Genomic DNA, 22,322 nt, shown 5'->3' with positions numbered 1-22,322 from the left:
GATAGATGTACCGCAAGAGTAGTCCCAAAATTTGTGCTTGGAACATATACACAATACTTTGGATGTGACGGTTAAATTTGCCCTTTATTATATTGCAAAAAACCTTAAAAATACTTATGCATGATATGTCCCATTTATTCAATAGATTGCACATCCTTTTGAGCTCAAAACTAATTTTTGACATGATTAACACATTCCCGTTGTGGCAAAACACCTTTCCAAATCGCCACCTATGTCTCAAGTGCTAGTCAATTACCAACTGTCGTCAATCAATTACAAACAATTGCAAAATTATCACTAATCATCTACAGCTTAATTGTAAAGCTGGTTTCTGATGTTGAGGGTACAACAGCGACCTGCGCAGAAAGTATGCCAATTAATAGCCATTATAAATAATTTGATTTACTCCTACAAGAAATTCAGTATTCCTTTTATGATCCAGAACAATGTGCCAGGCTACTCGATTTCCTCCTTACAAGTGAAGAGGGCTTTGATATCGCAGAGAGATTTATTGGTCTTCCCACCATAAAGAAGACTGGATTATAGCAATGCCTACTTTATAAAATGAAATTTTGCCATTATAGGCAAGAGTTCACGGCTGTAATTATTTCAATGCACTTCCCAATCAATGTGTCTTACCCAGCTGAGCCAAACCCTCTCTTACAAACACAGGTCATCTTATAAGAAAGTCTTAAGAGCTTCAACAACTTTGTGTGACCTTGCATTGAATAACACTGGGAAATTGATTTGGTTCTTGTAATAAAAGACGGTCTGCATTATCTGCATTCTAATTATAATTAATATCGCCAGTATAACTGCCATATTATTTATGATTAGAGCTACAGTGAGCGCGGTGTAATAATAATCTGCTACATAATTTTTTATTGATCTGATGGCTTTATTGCTGAAAAACAAAATGCTACGCTGCTGGTAGTCTAAAACCAGTTTTTACCTGATATATTATTCTAGACTAACAATATCTATTTCTGTATTTTTATCACATTTTATGTACAATACCCTGTTTTTCTTTTTACTGTAACAATTGCAATAACATTTTACTACTTAAGATGATGTCTGAGAACTTTATTCTAAGTATATATGACCCAACAATGAAACATTAAAGCTCTATTGAAAACCCTTGTTTGTATGAGCCTTTTCTCAATACTTTTTAGGTTTTGGCATTCTCTTAAAAGTTGCTCATGTGGACAGTACCAAAAGTGCCTTCAAGAACAATTTGAAGGTCAGCCCTAGGACAACTAGTCATGGATATCCAAAGATATCCAACCCCTAACCACACCTGCAAATTTTGCAGACATTGGGGTTTATGGGCCAGTTGAGGAGATCCTCTGATCCCCCCCCTGCCCAGCCCAGGGGCCGCTAAAACAAATTGAGGTCTGTGCTGTTGCAATAGAGACTTCCATCGCATCTCCCATGTAACCACCTTGAGAAGCTGTGAAGCTGAGAGCTGCAAAATGGCTCTTTAGGTAAGGTAGGCATGGAGTCCCACCCTGGCCCTATCTTCAGTCCTGCCACATTGAAGCATGTATTTAATATAAGCATACAGAATTATTTTGTAAAGTTTAAAATCATTTTTTTAGGCTAAACAAATGAAAAGGGTGAAGGTGGCGATGAAGGCAAAGACTAGTGAATGCTGCCTGAGACCCAGGAGTGTTGGTAAATTTGCTGTATGTAGCACAAAAGGGAGTCATTGCATATTTTTTATATGTGAGCATTGTACTGTCCAAATATTTTCTAAAGATGTTGATTATAAAAAAAAATATTAAACTTTCCTTTTGCGGATGCCATATTTAATCTTAATTTTGATATCTCACAATAATATGAAACTTCCATGAAACAAGTATCCCCTACTTTTGTTATATATTACAGTTAATGGGCTCATCATGTTTCAGTTAAGAGATTCCATTAGCACTGTTCTTTTAGAAATATTTTGCGGTTAAACAACCTTTAGATGATCTATGATAAAGTCCAAGCAGGGCAAGCTAGTGAGTTACTATCTCTTAGCATTAGGGGTGAAATGTGGAGCAAGATATATTTTTGGCCAAACTGATGGAATAATGCATTTAACCATCTGAGTACCAGGGTGTCCTCTGCTGGCACGGGCACATAGTGGGAAAAGCCTAATGGGAATAAGAAGGTTTTTCCCTAGGAAGGAACATTCTGTTTTGAACTTTATTTTACAAAAAGTGGTAACACTATAGTATGTGATCAAAATCCTGTGAAATAACATCATATACTCTCCTGTGCCAAGACAAGCCAGAATTAAGGGAGACTGACACTATCCATCAGATATTCAAGGAACATATTTTAGGGTCCAGATGCTCATAGTCAGCCTAACTTTGGAATATGACCTTGGACCTAGACCCATACAACAGGGTATAGTTGAAGTCCTCGCATTTTCTTTTCTCATTATCTTTATATCTACATTTTATATGCATTTTTTCCATTTTTGCCTCTAACTAGTTTATCCCATCACTTATTCAACACCCACTTTCCTCGCATTTTGAAGTGTGTTTTTCCTCTATGTTGCAGGACTATCTTTATTGTTAGTAAGACCCTGCAGGGGAAGTTAGAGGTTTTTAGGTATCCTAAGGAACAGGGTATTAAAGGGGCCTCATCTCTTATAAAAGTGATGAAAAATGATAATTATACATAAGGTAAAGAGCACAATGATCAATGTGGCCTATGTTAGTGCCACATCTGGGGCAAAAACAAGTATCTGGTTTTGGGACAAACCCTTACAGGTTTTGACACTTCCCTCAATCCTTTTCTCACTCCTGTTTCCATCTACACACTCATTTCCCTGCTTCCACCTCAACTTCACCCCATGGAAATGTGCAAGGACTGGCTTAAAACATTGTGCTACTTGGTTCCAAGAAGGAAACACTGCCCCATCAAAAATAACATAACATAAAATAAAATTAAAACCATTCCTGAACCACTCCAACCAAACCATGTCCACACCAATTATGTTACAGCGCATATATTCTCTTAAGACTGGTGTTAGTATGTATGTAAATCAACAAACACATGTACACACACACACGTCTACCTGTGTTGGCGCAGGGGGGGGCAGTCCACCAGCAATGCTCCTTTTTACGTTCCTTATACACTGCCTACATCTGAGTGTCGGGAACTGATGTCATATCTCGGCCATCAGACTGATGGACTGAAGGAGCCCCAATGGAGCTTGCCTGGAGGCCCCTCCATGCGTTTACTGATGATCAAGGGGCTGATCGATGGAGTGAAGCAGCGGCCACTCCACTTCTTCTGCATTACTACTACTATAGACTAACCATTGAGTACAAGTGGTCTGTCACTCATTGAGAAAGAGAATAAAATAATTTTGTGAATCCTACAACATTAGAGAATATGCCTTTTCACCAGTTTTTCTTTATAAGTTGCACAACATGTAGACACAGTGAGTAACACTTAGCTGTGACCTTGGAAAGTGAATTCCAGAAAGGCTGCAAGCCGCTACATACATTCTAGAAATGAGGTGATGTGCGAGGAAGTACAAAAAACATGTTTTTGCTGCAGAACCATGTATTGCAGAAAACGGCAAAACACTGCAGGACAAAGGGAGTTAATTAAGCCCCATGTAGAAAGTCTGGGTCCCATAACTCATGATAAAACGATGAAAGGATTTGCAGCTATTGAAATGTGATGCTGCCCAGCACGGAGAGGTTTGGAAAGAAATCTGCATCACAATGCCTTGAATTCTCAGTTCTTCATGAGCTCCACTGTATGACAGAAAAACAGCACATTTCAATGACAACTATTGATATGAAACGAGTAGCAGCATTAAATACGTGTAAGACAGTAACACGGGAAAAAATACCCACAAATGGTATTATTGAAGCTGCATTTCACAAGGACAGCTAAATAAGCAAAATTTGGTTTGTTGGCTCCATGTTTCTGTAGATTAACATGTCCTAACATGATCACAATTCACTTTATCACACCTGTTGGAATTTCAAGGTCAGTCCCAGGGAGGCATTACAGATGGTACATAAGGGGTCCCGATTCTCAGGACCATGAGAAACTGTGTATGGCCACTGCTGAAATGAGGGCCCGTTGCAAAGGGTATTTGGTAGGCAAGGAGTGTTGTGACATCACATGGTTATTATGTAATGTGCCTAATATGTAATTAAGGATGACACCAGCAACCGCACAAATCTCCATTGAGTTTATCAATTCCTTGGCAGGTCAAATGATCTCCCAAAAGAGCACAAAAATCCCCCACCGGGCAGCTACCTGGGACCAGGGACAGTGCCTCAATATGAAGCTGTAAGGACATTACTGATATACTGCCCCCACCACAGGTTAAAAATCAAATAAAATATCTCCAGAACAATTACACTGCTTGACTCACGAATACTAAAATTGTGGCAATACTTTGTTTTATTATTTACATTAAAACACTTAATTTTATTTATTTTATTCCATATGCACATTCCATTCCAAGTCAGCTATCATGTTTTTTTTCTTTTCTCCTCATTTCTATCACCGGCTTCCTTGCCTTCTCAATCACATGTGTTGTTTCTCATTTAAATGAACAGTTGGATTCTTTTATTTCTTACAAGTGCTGGATTTGCCTTATCGCCCTTGTTCCTTTGGGGGTAGCCAATTGGTTTTATCCACGGATGTATCATTTCTCATGCTTCCTTTTTTTTTCTTTCAAAGAGAAAGAACCACTTCGTCAACAAGCCTCTCCGGAGTGGAAGATTAAAAACCTAGACATCACCTACCTTGCAGCGTTACTCCCAACTGGGTTGTGTAAAACTCAATTAAACTTGTCCCCATTGAATACTGCATTACAGTACATTAAACAGAAAATTCTTCAAGCGTGATGACAAAGCTTGAAACCTTGCCTCAAAGCTGCTCCTTGTAGCTTTTTTTTAACATTTCAGTCTTTATGGTTTTTAAGTCCCCCGTTGACACAACTTTAGTCCAGCTAGGAAGAATCACAGTGCCCCACGGGTATTAAAAGAAGCAGGAAAACCACAGTGAAGCCAGTCCTGGAACTGCCTCTAATGAAACAGTTCTCAGCATACAGCAAGAAATCCAAAGTCTATTACACAGTGAATTTTAATCACGTTTAAAGGTCTGCCGATGTGTTTATGATTATTATTCTACCGAGTCTATAAAATGAAAAAAAAATGCTACTCTTTATTAACAAGGCTAAGGTTCGCAGCTTTGAAATAGTTTTGGAGAAAGACAGTAAAATCTGTAATATGTGTAGATTTTTCTGCACACAAACATATCTATATAGAGACATAGACAGTGACATAGGGTAAGGATACGAGAGAATAAAAGATTTATCGATACATTTAAGGAGTTTTGCCTTTAATTTAAGACTACTCCAGCTCTAATTATGACTGAGAGATGCATTTTGAGATTATAGGAAACTACAATTATACTTATAAAGAGGATGATATTCAGTGTCATCAGTGTAAGATGAAAAGTGAATGTTTCTTTCGGTGGGGCTGTTTGTGAACATCTTGTGACTTAATTTTTGGTGAACACAACTGCAAAAGAAACTTTGAGTATCCACCGGGTTAGATCACAATATGAAACATTGATTGGCTTCATGTAATGTTGCATGGGGTGTGATAAAACTGGCCGAAGAAATGCTTTTTTTCTGTGGGAAATGGCATTTACTTGCCACAACTTTGGGGCTTTTGAATAGGCTCCTTATTTGAGTCATGTGTGCCATAAGCAGAGCCAAAGTCTCCATAAATTACACTGCTCATGTGCTTAGGACTGCTGCAGGAATGACTTGATGGTAGCCATGAGCACTGCCATCCACTTTGACCATTGGCTGCGATGAAAGCCATGTTCCACATACTTGTCAATAGCCACACTTTTTCTGCTTTTGCTCTGCCTATGGTGCGTTTTGATGACAAGGCAGGGGGAAAACCATTATCCAGTTTTTCTCTTAAATTCATGAGGACACATTAGTCTTGAACTAGTTCTGCTTATCTAAAAGATTAAACGGGTGCACATCAACTAGCTGTAAATTGTCTCTAAAATATGAGTGCGGTAATCTAACATGGTAGCTTTGAACAACTTCAGGGTTGCAAATATTTGGGAATCATAAGCACAACAGAAAAAATCTCATGTGCAGGATCAGCTGAAAGGAAGTATCAGTACACCAGTACGAACCCATTTTATACATTCTTGGTAGCACAGAACTCAAGTGTTAGTAAGTACACTCTCACCTTAGCAGTGCCATAGCCTGTAGAAGAATCTTGGAGTAGTGTTTTTACAGCCCCAGATGTTGCACACCTCTGGCATCTCCTTAGGGCTGACCTTTAAGCTATTCTTGAAAACAATTGCTCAGACTGAATTATGTGCGTTGGAGGTTAAATGAGGAATGTATAAAGTACATTCATTGCCAGGCGGTGAGGGTTCTCAGTTTGCATCGCATGCCCATGAGAGACCAATAAACCAAAGCAGATTAGGAGGCAAGTTACTAAAAGCTAATAGTCCAGTTCGATATACTGTAACATTAAATTTAGCAGAATAGTAGATACTGAAATTAAAGGATTTATGAACACCTCTGAGAATTTCTCAAAGTTTGCCACTTAAATTTTATAAGTCTGCAAGAATAATTTATAGGATTGAAAATGTTTCAATCCTCCTTCTGAAACGTGTCTAGTTATTATAAAAATTCTAATAATATTGGCTTCCTAATGATATCCACTACTATGGGAATTGTCCTTGTAATGGACTGTGGAAATGGAGCTGCAGGAAAACTGCGTTTTTCAGATAAAAATTGGTTCCAAAAATGGCCAGATGTTCCATTTAATATTTTTTTTTACATCTGAAAGTTTATTTAAAACCAGAGATGTGCTTGTGTGTTATAGGCAGAGTATATATGTGTATTATAAGTGTAAAAGTAAAAAACTCAAATCCAAAAAGGGTTTTAAAGAAAAATGCTAAATAGTAGCAATAGCAAGAAGCATGTTTCTCAATATAGTTGTGTGTTTTTTTTGGGGGGGGTTATAACTAGACTACATAGCTGGAGCAGCCCATAATTCAAATTACCACATGTTAGTATTTAACACACTGAAAATATTATTTGTGTATGAATGAGTTTGTGTGAATGAGTATGTATTTATGTATGTATGTATAAGTGTGTGATAACGTGGATGTGTAAGATGGGGCAAAGATGGCACATCCAGGCTGTTTGGGGCAAAGGTGGCCCATGTAGGCTGTTTGGGGGCAAATATGGCACATACAAACTGTTTGGGATAAATATGGCACAGACACTCTGTTTGAGGACAATGATGGCAGAGATATGCTGTTTGGGGACAAATATACCAGATGGCAAGTCTTTTGTGTCCAGTGTTGGTGCTGGACAGGTCCTGTGGCTGCAGTATTGGTTCCAGGGCAAGTCCTATGTGTGCAATCTGGGTGCCAGGACTGGACTTAGGGGTGTGTGAGCTGATATATGTCTGCAGTTTAGGTTTTCCATGCATTTATTTGATCTACACCTTCAATGCTGAGTTTATATATGATTGTCAGTTGCAATGCTGCAATACTATGTCTACATGTGTTATTTATTTACTCTATACCTGCAAATATAGGGTTTGTGTTATTCAGTTATTCCAATGTCTGACCCTCACCATTAATTTGCTATGTGATCGGCATAGTATTGCGCTCCCCTTGCATGTGTGACGTGAGGAAGTCTCATGCAGAGTCACGTTGGGGTCAGAAGAAGGGAGGACTGACAGTGTCCTACTAATATGTAGAGCCAGTGTGGCAAGTACTTTTGTTTTTTTTAGTGTAAAGGATGTGATTTCATACTAGGGAGCGTAAATGCTTGCCCAGGCTCCAGTCAATATTAAAGGCGGCCCAGACTCCCCATCGCCGTGTATTTCTGTGTATTTTACCTTCTTTTGCTAAATCTACACAAAAAAACACATTTTCACACATTTGGAGTGTTGTTTTTTTAAATCTTACCCCACTCCTCAGCCCTCTAAGACCAGGGAGAAACACTTAGAAGGAGTGCTTAGAGGGCAGGGTTATACTGAGCCTTTTTGGGCTGATTCCTGTTTCTATTGATCTCTACAGATATTGTTCCCGAAAATATCACGCTTGCTTCTAAATTTGGCTCTAAAAGCTAGCTATGTTTTTTTTTTTTGGTCTGGCTTCTGAATCCTGCACAGATTTGTGGCAAGACATTATCAGTGGTATTTCAGAGAGAAAATATTCTATTTCTGTAAACATCTGTATGCTACTATGTGCGAATAAATGCTGCCTGCATTCCAGAGTTCTTTGTTTTGGCATTGGAGAGGTTAAGCCTGTGTGCCCGGATGACATGGCAGCGTACCATCGCACATTTTCTGTGTACAATGAAAGCAAATCTTGCCCATTCTGGATCATTAATTAGCCTGGCTAAAGACGCAGTTTACTCCTCTATGTCTCCGATACATCCGTTCCAACATTCTGAGTATTTTCTCCGGCGAGCACATCAACCATATTAGTTCATCATAGTTTCACAGTTGAAGGTTAGGGCAACGCAGTCAATTCCTGTTACTGAATGATGCTTGTTTTTGTCAAGACCATTATTTTTTTTTTCTTCCTGTGCAATCTAACCACCCTGTCTAGTCTATCAAACGTTCCAGTAAGCTCTAATGTTACAGTCCAAGCAAGATTTGAAATACGAGGTGCAGATTTAAATTTTCTGGATGTGCATCATTGACTTTCTGTTTCTGTGCATGCGTGTACTTGACCGTGCGTGTCTAGATGTGAGCATGTATGTTTTTACATACAGCAAACTCTTACATTCATGTTTTCCTAGTTAGGTCTATCTTTAATTGAAACTCTGTTTATGTCATCGTCCCCCTCCCAAGTGCCATACCTGTGACAGTCAGCTGGATATGTGTAAGTGTGCAATATGCTTTTATGCGCACATAGCATGTGGATGTGGACACACATGTACAGCTGGTGGCCACATACTGCAGGACGCAATCCGCAGGATGAGTAAGTGTTTGCGGCCCTTCAGGGGAAAGGCCCATTGGGGGATAAAAACAGTGGGAAATATATTTACATAGGCACACAGGGCACCCAAAAAAAGGGTTCTGGTCTGAGTGGTCCCCCAAGGCCACTAACGGACACAAAATTAATATATTTTATCTCAATCATGCAATCTATGTGAAGACTGCCAGTCAAGAATTCTCCAGTATGGGACACGAACATGTATGAAACCTTAATGCAACTTATTAAATGCAAGTGTGTGAGGAAGTCCTGGTATGCCCTCTATCTTCTTTTATACATATCCCGTGGCAGGAGGTAGCACCCAGGTATTGAAACCTATGGAAGGTGTGTTTGTTCTCTCTCTCTCTCCGTCTCTCCGTCTTTTGATGTATGCCTATACTAGCGACTTCCCTATTCCATTAAGTGGACAATGATTGTTACTATGTGGCAGCTTGTGAATTTCTTTAAATGTTGCACGTTATTAAACATGTGTTTAAAATAACTATTGAAATGTCAACATATTTTAATTTATTTTGTTATCGCAAAATGTAACGGCAATGGAACATTTTGTATCAATGATGGGTAAATCTGACTCTTTAGGTACTGCATGGACGGCGTTGTCTGTTGATATTAAGGCTGGATGGAAGGTGCATATTGGGTCACATAAAGGCTTTAAAAGACCCACACGCTCCTAAAAAATCACTGTAAAAATCTAAGTGTTTGTGTTATTTTGCATTGATCTCCGTTTATAGTTTACCCCTCGTTCCAAAACAATCAAGTTGGCTCCTAAAGTTTGAAAATCCTTAATTCAACGTCATATATTTTTTTCCCAACCCTGGCTGTACTGGTACTGAAAGGGTTAAGCCTAAAAAGACACCGATATTGCAAATCAAGAAATCAACACGGGACTGTCCGGTAATTCCGGAATCCTCGCGCTACAATGTAAAAAGGGAAAAAGAAAATTGAAAAGATAAGTCTTAATTTTTGAAAGTCAGGCTATCTACGGCATAAAACTTCAAATCCAATCCGTGAAGTGAGTGTATTAGGAAGCTGTAGGTTTAAACCTTGTCCACCATGATCAAACTGGATTTATGGAGCATCATAACTCCCCAGACACCATCCAGCAGCTTATTAATTTAATAGACTCCTGTCCATTTTGTGATGTTCCTGCCCTGACAGTTTCTCTAGATAAGGCCAGAGACTTCTGACAGTACAGAGAGCAAATATATTTCCTCCAAGCAGGGACTGTAACATCTTGAAACCTACTGTTTCTACCTTTTTGCTTCTTCTGCCCGCTGAGATTCTGAAAATACACCGAAGGGTGTTTTTTCTTTCTTTAAGTAGGTGCCACTTTCAGTATGTTTGGTTAGTATATATTTGATTTTTTTATTGTAGTGTGTTCTGCGCTAATAAAAAGCACACAAATCCAACTGGGGTCTGGAAAAAAATTACATTTACACCTATTTACAAAAAAAAAACTAGTGCTGACCAATCATCAGCTGGGGTCTGAAAATACAGATTTCTGCACTGCAGTTATGGAAATCATGGGAATTCCCCACTTTCTCTAGGAAATCTGCCCTTCTCTGTGTATCTGTAAACATTAAAACAGCAATTATTTACTATTTAGTAGTTACATTTTGATTATTAATAACAGTATATTTCAAAATTACTTTATGCAAAGGTACCGATTATAGGTTGAATGCCATAACAGGGTTGTAATTTAAGTGTGCACTCCTGTGTCCCCAGGAGCCACCGGGACCCTAGGTAGAATCTGCACTGGGTTTCAAACCGCCGATTGGCCGCTAAAAAACAGGCAGGAAAGCGCTTCCATTGAGATCAATGGGAGTACTTTTCATTCATTCGCACAGCGGTCTCATTAGGCGCCGGAGCTGGCTGGCGGTAACTACATCACATCAGGAGATGTGTTCCACCAAACACGTCTCCTAAATGGCACATAACTGGGTGCGAGTAAGGGGCAAATGCATATGGGGGGATTCTGCATATTCTACACATATATCTATATCTATATACATATACATATATATACATATTACATAAACTTTAAATTGCGGTTCGCACCATATAGAATATATAGATTTACATATTGTAAAATATTTTGGTGGATGTTAGAATATTTTTTAAATGTTTTAATTATATTGATAAGAATAATTGATTGTTGCCGGTCCTTAAGCCATACAGACAATCTGTATACATACAACAGTAAATGCAAATCATTCTTTATGGTAGGCCTCTAGCATTCTCTGTACCACGTGAACCCATTTTAACATTCTTATCAATTAGCAGACGGGGCTCAGATCTGTGAATTGCTGTCCTTTGCTCCTGTCAAATCCTCCGCTCGCTGCCAATTTCACACATCACCTGTCTTTAGCAACATAATCGGGTGGCTTCAGACATTTCTTAAACATGTTGCCTTTATGGCGCCGAGTTATCCTGTGGTGCTCTGCAATCAATTACTGTTATACCGCCATCATTAATAATTTCCTTAATGAAAACGATTCTGTTGATCTCCGTCGTATTTTAATTATCAGAGTTAAGCGTAATTACATTGCAGCTCTGAGCTGGCATGTAGATTCCTTTAGGGCGCAATTTTGTTTTAACACACTGATAATGTAATTTTACATTGTGCCAGTTGTTTAGTTATTATCCAGCCACACAATTCCGCTGTATTCCTGATAACAGATAATAACCTTAGTACCTACCATATCCTGAAGTCATTTAAAAAGCAATATTGGAATTTCTTAACTAGCTAACTTAATCGTCTTATGAATTCATAATTCCCCTTGCTAAATATTTGGACCGGCACCCTGTTTTAATAATGCCCCTAAACGCAGGTAACCATACATGTAATGAGAAAAGATAATTCAATTTCCATCCACAAACACTTTTGTTCAGGTATAACAATACAAATATTTTGTCCCTTTCATTTTCAATGTATGCTTTTTTTAACTCTGTATATACATTTATGTGTATGATTTGATCAAGAGATCACATGCCAGATCCGGTGGCAGAGCCGCTGTTGTGTAGGACAACTCCCAGCATGCTGAGCCATTCAGTCCCTGTGTACAACCGTTATCGTGTCCTGCACAAACTTCAAAAGACCTTCTCGATTGAAGGTCACCTGCCTTTGCTAGCGTGTCCACCTTCCATCTAGCCATTATTGTTTAAAGTGCTTATACTAAGCTCTGCATTACACAGCCATATAAAAACACTGCTCTATACAATATATATAAATATATACATATATATATATACATACATATATATATATGTATAAAACACTTTCAAAAAGTGAGTAAATATATATATATATATATATATATATATATATATATATATGTATATAACACAGTAATAATTTTTTTGCCTATACATCTAGAAATGGTAAAGGAGTTTGTAAAGTGGTTGTGAAATGTCCTTGGCTTTTTTTCTTGAACAAGAAGGTCAGCCATTAAGGTCAACATACATGTTACGCGCAACTACAACTCCATGAACACAAAGCTCTATTCTCAGATCATTGAAGAATAGTAACAGTGGAAGCGGTTCATTGACAAAAAACCGACGCTGGATGTAAGAACGTCTCGCTTATTCTGCTCACTACACACCGAATTATATGTTTTAGAAAAGCAGGCATACATTATTTAAATGCAAATTGATGCTGTGTATTTATATATTTAATATTTCATTTGGTGCTTTCAAAGGCTTGTGAAGGTTAAAAGAAATCTACTTCTGAGTGCATAAAATGTAATGATTAAAAGAACAAGTTGTAATTGTTTCTAGTATTTTTTTTTTCAGGTCTTTGATGTTCCGATTAATGTTTCAAATGTAAATACGTTGATATGAATTCTTGTTTTTTTTTTTCTTACAGCAGTCACTATGTTGTTTGGCGAAAACACATAATTCATCTTCTGTGTATGCGTTCTGCTAAAAATGAAACCTATGAGAATCATACATTGTGAAGTATCAGCAAAAAGCTAATTTAACTTATTCCAACCATACCATCGCACCAATATGACCTAATAATTTAAACACATGGTATGTAAACCCAGAGGAACACCAAAGCCAGGTCTGGAGGAGAAGACCGCTAAGGCTAACTCTATTGTTCAAGTAACACTACATCTACAGAGACAATGTGCATATTTAAGTAATATATATATATATAGTTCTAAATAGCAAAATGTGTATACATATCATACTTTACACAGTCATAAACAGAAGCAGACCGAGGTTCATAATTAGCCATGGCACTTTAAGGTCAGTGGCCATCAGAACACAAAAGATCCGAGGATAAGCAGGAGTATCGGAGTATCAACCCTATGTGCCCACCTGCCAGTAAAAACTCAGAAGAACTCGCAGAAGAAGGAAGTCTTAATCCAGAACAAATTACCATGTCAATCTAGAACATGAACCGTTCCACCAGGAGGTAGAATTTCAATCCGGAATTAGGCAGAACTCCCGAAACAGAATTGTGTAGACACCCAAGTCAGACAAGGTAATGATCGTAAGAATTATTTTCAGTCAGTTTCTGGAAATAAATATCCAGTACCTATTCAGACACACATCGACATTCCAGAAATCTGCTGCACTTACTTCTGGTGGCACAAATTTCCAATAATTTCCATAAACAATCCCATTAGACAATCCAGCAGCTCACTACTTGGGCCGGAAAGAGTTAAATTTATATGAGGTATCTTTATGGACATAAAAACCCCCCTAAGGTATGACATAAAGACTGGCCTGGAGCTACGTGATTGGATAAATATCAGTATTAGGCTAGGTTTCCACTTGGGTTTTTGTCCTGCATTATATTTTCTTGATGAAAACCACCAAGAAAACTGCCACTGCATTCTCCTGCGTTTTGGCGTTTTTTCTGGAGTTTTTTCTGGTGTTTTAGCCTTTCTGTGGAAATTGCTTTTTTGACCTTAGGCAGTTTTTCCAGCCTTTACACGTTAGAATTTTCACCCAGCTAAAAGGGATTAGGATAAATGGAAAGTATCTGCCCCCTGATGTCATTTCCTTGGTAGAGTTCTACTTAAACGCCCCGGCGGACCCTTTTGTCTCTTTTCTGTGGTTTGTAAGGCATGCTTTATTCCGAATGTCTGCTCCTCTAGGAAGATTGGCCCCAAATGATGGTGCAAATTGTTTGCTGTTGCTTTTGGCACGCAGGATCCAGTTGGGTTTGTTTGTTTGTAATGGCATGTTTGTTCCAAATGGTGTAAAGTTCAATATGAACTTTGTTTTGTGTGAAACTGTTTGTTTCCAGCCTATTTCTCGTAGGACACACAGATACCGGGTCCATCCTCTGCATTGTAACTGTGGAAAAAAACGCCATAAAAAACGCCGAGGTAAAACCCACATAGCTTTTTCATGGCGTTTTTTCTCTCCCATAGACTTCTATTGGAGAAAAACGCCAAGATTTCCTTGCAAAAAATAAAATCCCTGTAATATGATTTTTCTACTCAGAAAATGCCAAAATCCAAATACCAAGAAATAGTCATCTTTTATCTGGTTCTACATTGCTTTAGATCCTGCCTAACAAATTAACAGGGGCATTGAATGGGACAGGGTCAAGAATCTATGCATTGCTTTAGCTAAATAGAAACCAAAAAAACACCTGATTTCAACTAAAGAGGTTAATTGTGACCCACTGCATTTATGTCATAAATAGGGGGGAATGCAAACAGCTTTAAATACCATTTTCTATTGATCTATACATTTATTAGCAATTCTATTGGTATGTATAGAAACAGTTTGATGTTAGATCTGTCCATTTTCCTGAGTAAAGAAGGAGTCTCGTGTTAGATTCAGGATAGCTGTACGCCTATCCTATGCATGTTTAAATTCCCTCACTGTATTAGCCTCTACCACTTCTGCTGGGAGGCTTATATGTACTACACCTCTGTAGTAATGTTTGTGTAGCAGGGTCCCTTTAATCAAGTGAATGCACTTGAACCGTGCAATCAATCCTTTTCCATTATAATGTATGTTATTAAATGCAACGCACATAGTATACTGAAATGAAATGTAATATCTTGTTAAATAGATTATTATCCACTAAATATGACATATCGAAACACAAAGCATAATGAGATAAGGCGGAAACTTTGGACAGCTTTCACATAATAAAGAGGGGAAACGATCTTGTTCTATTACAGTAATGATTTTTTGCAGAGATATTCAAATTACAAATAATCAAGCGGTGTTTACCTTTGTTGTACACAATGCAGTTGTTTTTATTGTCCTCTACGCCTTGCCAAGTGACATCCAGCAACCACTTGGGACCATCGTTCAACACCAGCGGGACCGGAGCCTTTGTCTTCTGTACAAAATCAGATAACAAAACAGATACCATTTGGTTTATTTGATTAATAACTAGAATGATAATCGTGATGTTTATGATCATTACCTTGCAAACAATTAAATATCCAAAGGACTCCAGAACTTACACAGTAAGGGGCTGTCTATAGGACGGGGAAAGGGAGGCAACTGCCCAGGGCCCTGATATCCTCAAGGGCCCATACACAGCCGCCCCTTTCCACATGAATATCAATGACCTAGCTAACCCCTGTGTGTCAGGGTCTGATTATAGAGTAAACTAAGAGGAACAGATTACATCTCCCCTGCCTCAAGTGGTTTGTTCCACGGACTCTTCCTGTCTGCCATGTGAGCAGGGAGTGCTTCCTCTGTCAGGGAGTAAGCTTGCTCCATGGACTCTTCCTGCCTGCCATGTGAGCAGGGAGTGCTTCATTTGTCAGGAAATGGGTTTGTCTCACAGGAATTAGAGAGACAGCTTTCTGGAATACCCACTTTGTGCGTTTAACTGCGAAAGTGAAAGTGAGGGCAGTATACTCTATGAGTGCTGTATACTTATCACACTAAGTATATGGGCAGAAAAATTCACAATATACATACATTTACACATGCAGGCATGGACATGGCATGTTTATGTGATCATGTTGGCATGTATTGTCTACCCAATTACGTACGATGTACATATGGGACCCCAAAGCAGAGCTGTCCCCAGGACCCCCATAAGAATTAACGACAGAGACCTAAATTCAGTAAAATAAAAACCGTTCTGAATAGCTAAATTATTACTACGGATATTTCCATATGATACAGTATCAGATCAACCAAGAAGAAGCAGATCTCTAGTGGCTTAGATGTATAAAGAGGATACAGATGACTTTCACAGAAGAGGGAGAGTGTTTGCAAGTGAACTTTAGGCACATTGTACAGTTTTTATCAACAGGATCTCACTATTTCCTGAAACAGACAGGAAAGAATTCAGAGACTCGGTATCCATTTCAAAACCTTATCCGCTGTAACATTTATTTTGTACTAGGAAATTATTCTGAATGAATAATGTAATTTCTCCTCTCTATCTTTGCAGTATGGTGATGTACAGTTTTACTGCCGCTGAAATAATAATATTGTTAATGTTTCAATATGTAGCCCCTGGACTATAAAGACACAGGAAGAATAAATTTAAAAGCCGGGAAAGGAAAAAAAAAAAAAGCCTGACACCTCTTGTCCTTTGATGTATAAAGAAAAAATAGCACTCATTCCATTTTTTTTACTCTGTTTTATGAGCATTTTTTACAGGCTTAACATAAAAAGGGTGTAATATTGCATTATACACAAAGACAAGCTGTTACCGATTTGTCTTCTAAAATATCATTATATATATATATATATACCTAGCAACAGAGAGAATTGTACCAAGAAACAGATTTATCGAGAAATACAAAATGTAGATTAGGTTAAAAAAACATGTATTTTTTAAATACAGTTGAATGTTACCTAAAACACAAAAAAATGCGTAATTTAACGGCAGATAAGAACCATTCGGCCCAAAAAGGTTGATCTTAATCAGTTGATCTTTTCCTATTTTCAGGATAGCTTTATCCCTATCCCATGCAAGTTTAAACTCCCTCACTGTATTACCCTCTACCGCTTCTGCTGGAAGCCTGTTCTACTGATCTACCACCCTCTATGTAAAGTAAACTTACATCACATCTAAGCCTCTAACCCTCTATGGTTTTAGATTATTGCTTCTTGTTCTTTCTCGATTGAAATAAACTGCCCTCCTGCACGGAAATCCTTTTTTTTCACACACATTGTACTTCTGGTATGAATTTATAGCTCCTGGTATATGTCACTTTCACACAACATCCCAAATGCCACATTTGGGAGGTGCGTTTGGAATTTTGAAACTGGTCAGTCTGTGCACATGTCCTATTTTGGACATATTTGAATCCGGCCAATTTGATTTACCCCCAACAAATCATACATTATTGAAAACTAGACACCCCATGGGTATTTCAAATGCCAGTATTTTAGCTCTTTCCATGCCAGGATTTTTGTGAAGATACATCATTTTTTACATGTATATATTTTTGGACTCTTCATTACATTTTGTTGGAAATGGATGGTACCCCTAGTGCCATCACTAGAGAATTATTGACTTGCATGGTTGAATGCAGTACCTATATTCAACCTGCAAGGGGGAGCTCAGAGTTCTCAGGAAGGTCTAGAGAGACCCTCTTGGAAACTTGTTTAATTTTTTTAATGGGCACCGCCGTTTTGCAAGAGAGAAAATCTTTCACTATGGTGCTTGTGATCGCTCTTTAAAGTGGTCACAGTGTGCCCTGGGATGGTTTTCTGGTGCCTCGATATCAAGTCATTTCAGCAACACCTTTTAAAGCAGGCAGCTGGTATCATATTTAATATGGCGCACATTGAGCAATCAGATGGGGCCCCTGCTGCAGTTTTCGATGTGGCTCAATGCCTTGACATTGAGGGATTACAGCAACACCATTTGGGAGAAGAAAGCAATCTTTCATCGCTTCCTAAACCAGTTTAACTTCATGATGTGCCAGACACTTCAGTTGCCATTAACGGAATGTATTCCATGGCATGCCATTTGTCATCAAGGAGTTAAACACAAACACAGCAGAAAACACTAAAGAGCTTTTTTTTCAGTTTCTATAGCTGTAGGCCATCTTTGAATCACATGACAACTAACCATTCCCTGAAAAAAACAAATTAGGCAAATTTAGCATTATTAAATAATCCTTTTTGGGAAAGGCTGGCTGTACATCAGTACTAATGATGTTTGCAATACTACATTTCGTTATAGAAGGGTTACATTCAGAAGAGTAGGTGGGACAATTCAGCTTATACTTGGATAGCATTTTCTTTTAAATAAAAAATGACAACAGAAAGGAATACACATTTTTCATATGTTGATTGTTAGAACACCGTCAGCGATATGTTTTTCTTAAGACATTATCATGCTAAATATTATGGTGTTCGGGGCAGCCCGCAGGTGATATGTTGAGTTACGTTCTAGAGTAAAGACCCCTTAATGCCATCTCTGTTTGCTTTATATAGTGACCAGTGGAGAAATCGTGATTTCCTACTTATTTCAATCACAGTAGGTCACGGAACAATTTCAATATTTGTATTGTATAAAGATTATCACAGTGGTGCTCCCTTAAAGCGCTCTACATAAATCAAGTGAGAGAAAACATTCAATGGGAGACCAAAGGAAGGTTTTAGCCGCCAAGTGAATGCATGTCCTCGTGTCTCCAAATTAAATAAACATGAATATCAAAGTATCTCAGATTCCTAAATAAAAAGCAATTTAGACTTTAAGCAAAAATTATACTAAAATACAAGAACTGAAACTAATCATCTATGCTCAATATTATTGGGATGGCCATATGGAATCTTAGCAACAAATGTGTTTTTGTCTATTAAACTAAATATATTGTTGATTGTATAAGTTCATATGCATTCTAAAGCACTTGTTTAAATGTTATTACTTGATTTAATGCTCCCTGGGCCCTGGGGCAAATATGCTCTTTTCATAGGGTCTTTAATATGGGGCTAAAGAAGATCGGTGATTAAATATAAAAAAACCTGTTTTTAAAAGCCATTTTTATCATCATAGAAACAAACGGAATGACTGGGCTATCCCATTGGTTGTCATGGTAATAGGACCATGTTTAAACACTTTGCACCACAATAAATGAGTTTTCATATATGACCCTTGTGGTTCAGTTTGCAGTTGCTCAAGCCTATTCCAGACTAAATGGGCTGAATGGTTCTTATCTGCTGTCAAATACTATGTTTCTATGTGGGTTTTTTTTGTATGACACAATCCTATCTGTCCCACTTCATCCTCCTAAAAATAATAATGTCTTTTTTTAGAGGTACAAACATAAGATCCAGTTTTTAGTGGTGCACCTGTGTTCTGCACAGACGTAGTCTGCGTCATCTGATTTTGATGCCTTGTGCTCAGTAAGGTTCTGATGAAGATTGAGGAGCAAACATGGGCTCATATACAGTGATGTTGATATATTGATGTCCTTCAACTGCAACCTTGCCAGGATGTCAGTAAAAGAAACCAGGTTATCTGGCTATCTTACTACGTGTGGCAATAGGTGACCAGATTCTAGCCCATCGTTCAGCACTGTGTATGTTTAGGTTCCTGGACTGATCTCTTACATACCATACTCATTGAAATTTGATGCACACATGAAGTTGTCTCTAAAATAGGCCGTTTTGTGACCCTGTAGAAAATCAGCACAGAGTAGTCCTACACATACACTGTTCATCAGCACAGAGTACTCCTCTACATAATGGATTCATATATTCGCAGGTTGCTTCATGATTTATATGTATTGTCTTGTGATATTGTGAAACAATAAAATAACATCACACATGACAATAGTATCCATTACAAAAACAATATTCTGTTTTCCTTTCGGAGACTTATGAATGAACAGAAATCTAAAAAAAAAATGTCAGCAGAAAAATTGCATCATCAAGTTTCCTAAAAAGATGTACTTTTGGTGGTAAAATGAAAAAAAAAATTGAATATGTCAAAGTTATGAAAACTGCTTATTTGTGATCTTATATAGAGAGCGAAACAATAAAGTATGCGAAACTCTTTGTAAGTCTAACAACGATGTGTCAAATATGTTAATAATTGTCAGCAGCTGCTTCGGTTTGACACACAGCCAATGGTCCCCTAGGGCAAATGTCCCTTCTGGCGAGGTTAGGGGCTGCTTGAATTTACATGGCAGGTTGCTGCCATGGAATTGGCAGTAATACACACTGGGAGAGTTACTCCAAGATAGTATTTTCCTTGTTTTCCTTACAGTAGCTATTACAGCACAAAAAAAAAAGAAGAACCAGGTATAATTAACCCTTTGATATACAGCCTATTTCTATGATATTCAAACTGTTTCATCTGAGACTATAAGAAACTATCAGTGTATTAAAAACATGTAGGAAAACATTTTCTCTATACTGTTGGCACATGGGAGAGGATACAGTATTCGATGTACAAAGCCAAAAAAACAGAAAATGATTTGATTCATATGATTAACGAAAGTTACAAATATGTTTGCTGTCTTGAAATTCCATTTATAGGTTGAGGCAAGAATGGAACGGAAACAGACATTAAACTAGAGATAAATCTATTGTATAGCAATGCTCGTGGAGATTCCAAAAGAAGAAATAAGAAACTGAGATATATTGGAACAGATTAATTAACTAAGATAAAAAGTATCATTTACCAAGATAAAATGGATCAATCTAATTTTTTCCATTGGAATATATGTGGAGATGGCTAATCAATTACTTGGAATAGATTTATCCCCTGCATTGCATCCAATCCATTATAATGCTGAACTCGTGTTAAGTAACATGTCTTCTTTAAAGTAAAATCTCCTGTAGGCGCTGTATGGATGAATAACAAGTATGGGGTTTAATTTCCATGTTCCACCAAAAATTCCTAACCGCATCAACTTTGTATTTCTTTAGCCCTTGCCTTGTAGACCACAAAAAGGGGAAGGGGCTACAAAAAAGCTACCAGGCTGACTATTAGAACACTAAAGGAACAATTTGTGGAGCATGGGGTAAGCTACAGTTCAAAACACCAGCAGAACAGCAGACCATAAGCACACGTTTACCTGTTTGTGGACATCAACCTTGAGGTAAAGCTGGCACCATTCTAGGCACAGTGACCAAAGGGTCCAGTCTAGATTGCCATTTACTTTTAGAAAGACATTCAAAGGAAAAGATCCATCACTGGAACGCAATTTAAATCCATCCATTAATTATAGACAGATGATTCTGAATATCCATCTACTGTACAATAGTATTAAATGCTTTGCTGTCCAGATTCGGAAGCATAGACTGAGGTCTGGCCCAAACTGATCCAGTGATGTAAAACATTAGGATTTTTTTTTAAAAAGGATTGGCACCACAAGGGTCCACCCTGCACATGGCTTAAGTATTTGCCCACCTCATATGCATTAAATATTGGGCCACCTCAGATTAGATCCATATATATAATACAGAAGTGTAACCCTTTATGTCCTTACACCACTGGAAATTGCATTCCACTACATTCAATATTCCAAAAACTCCACTGAGTTGGCCCAATAAATTGTATCATTTTCAAAGATTACTTTTTAAATAGAGGTTGATATAGGAAATATTGTAACCCTTGGAGCAATCCTGTCAACTTTTGGCCAAAAATCTCAAGAGCTGAAAAAGGTTCTTTGCTGGCTAGTTGAACATTTTAGTAGCAATATATTCCATCTTGCAGAAATATCTCCACAGAGTGCCACATGGACTATATATTAAATATGCTGATTCTTACGAAAATCAAGAGTTATAGTTTTCTGTAACCAAAACAAACATCCCTGGAATATATTGTTCCATTCATTTGGTTTTGGTTTGACCCGTATCTACCCCTCTTCATTAAACTACTTAATACTTTAAGTAAGATACAATAATTGTTGTGAAGCATAATTTTCCATCTTATATACATGATGAGGACTCCAAGGAGATTTATTTGGTTAACAAAAAATGGCTTGTATTTCATTTGTATGGCAAAGTTTGACAAACACCTGATTATTTTACTAGCATTTTTCTGCAGTACATGAAAATACCTAATTGTCATAAATAATAATATTCAGAAGGTCCAATCTCTTCAGATCATTCTGCCGTAAGCCTAATATACCAGGAACCCAATAAATAATCCCCATATAATCTTCTACTGCTGCATAATTCTTGGCCGCAATGAACAAACATATGGGGAGAGAATAATGCTTAGAACAAATGCGACTGAAAAGTGTAGGAATCCATGGAAATAACAAGTTTTATCATAAGAATTATTCTGGTCAGTAGCAGAGACAAAAATAATGATATTGTCGCATTTCAGCGAGTTTTCAAGTGCCAGTTCCACAAATCAGAGCGACATTAAAAATGTGACC

General features: G+C 37.8%; 1 protein-coding gene across 1 annotated transcript in view; it reads right to left on the bottom strand.

The window, feature by feature from the left end:
- Positions 1–22,322, bottom strand: part of LOC149305620 (zinc finger protein ZFPM2-like) — a 147,827-nt gene that overhangs the window by 57,395 nt on the left and 68,110 nt on the right. Inside the window, exon 5 of the mRNA XM_089477386.1 lies at positions 15,232–15,343. Coding sequence (XP_089333512.1) covers positions 15,232–15,343 — 112 coding nt within the window. The remainder of the gene's footprint in view (positions 1–15,231; positions 15,344–22,322) is intronic.

The sequence above is a fragment of the Sceloporus occidentalis genome, unplaced genomic scaffold (assembly GCF_023333645.1).
Source record: "Sceloporus occidentalis isolate IW3139 unplaced genomic scaffold, rSceOcc1.0.p SCAF_11, whole genome shotgun sequence".
In the NCBI taxonomy this organism is placed as follows: Eukaryota; Metazoa; Chordata; class Lepidosauria; order Squamata; family Phrynosomatidae; genus Sceloporus; species Sceloporus occidentalis.
The sequence above is the reverse complement of the archived record's forward strand: the minus strand, read 5'-3'. Positions and strand labels throughout refer to the sequence as shown.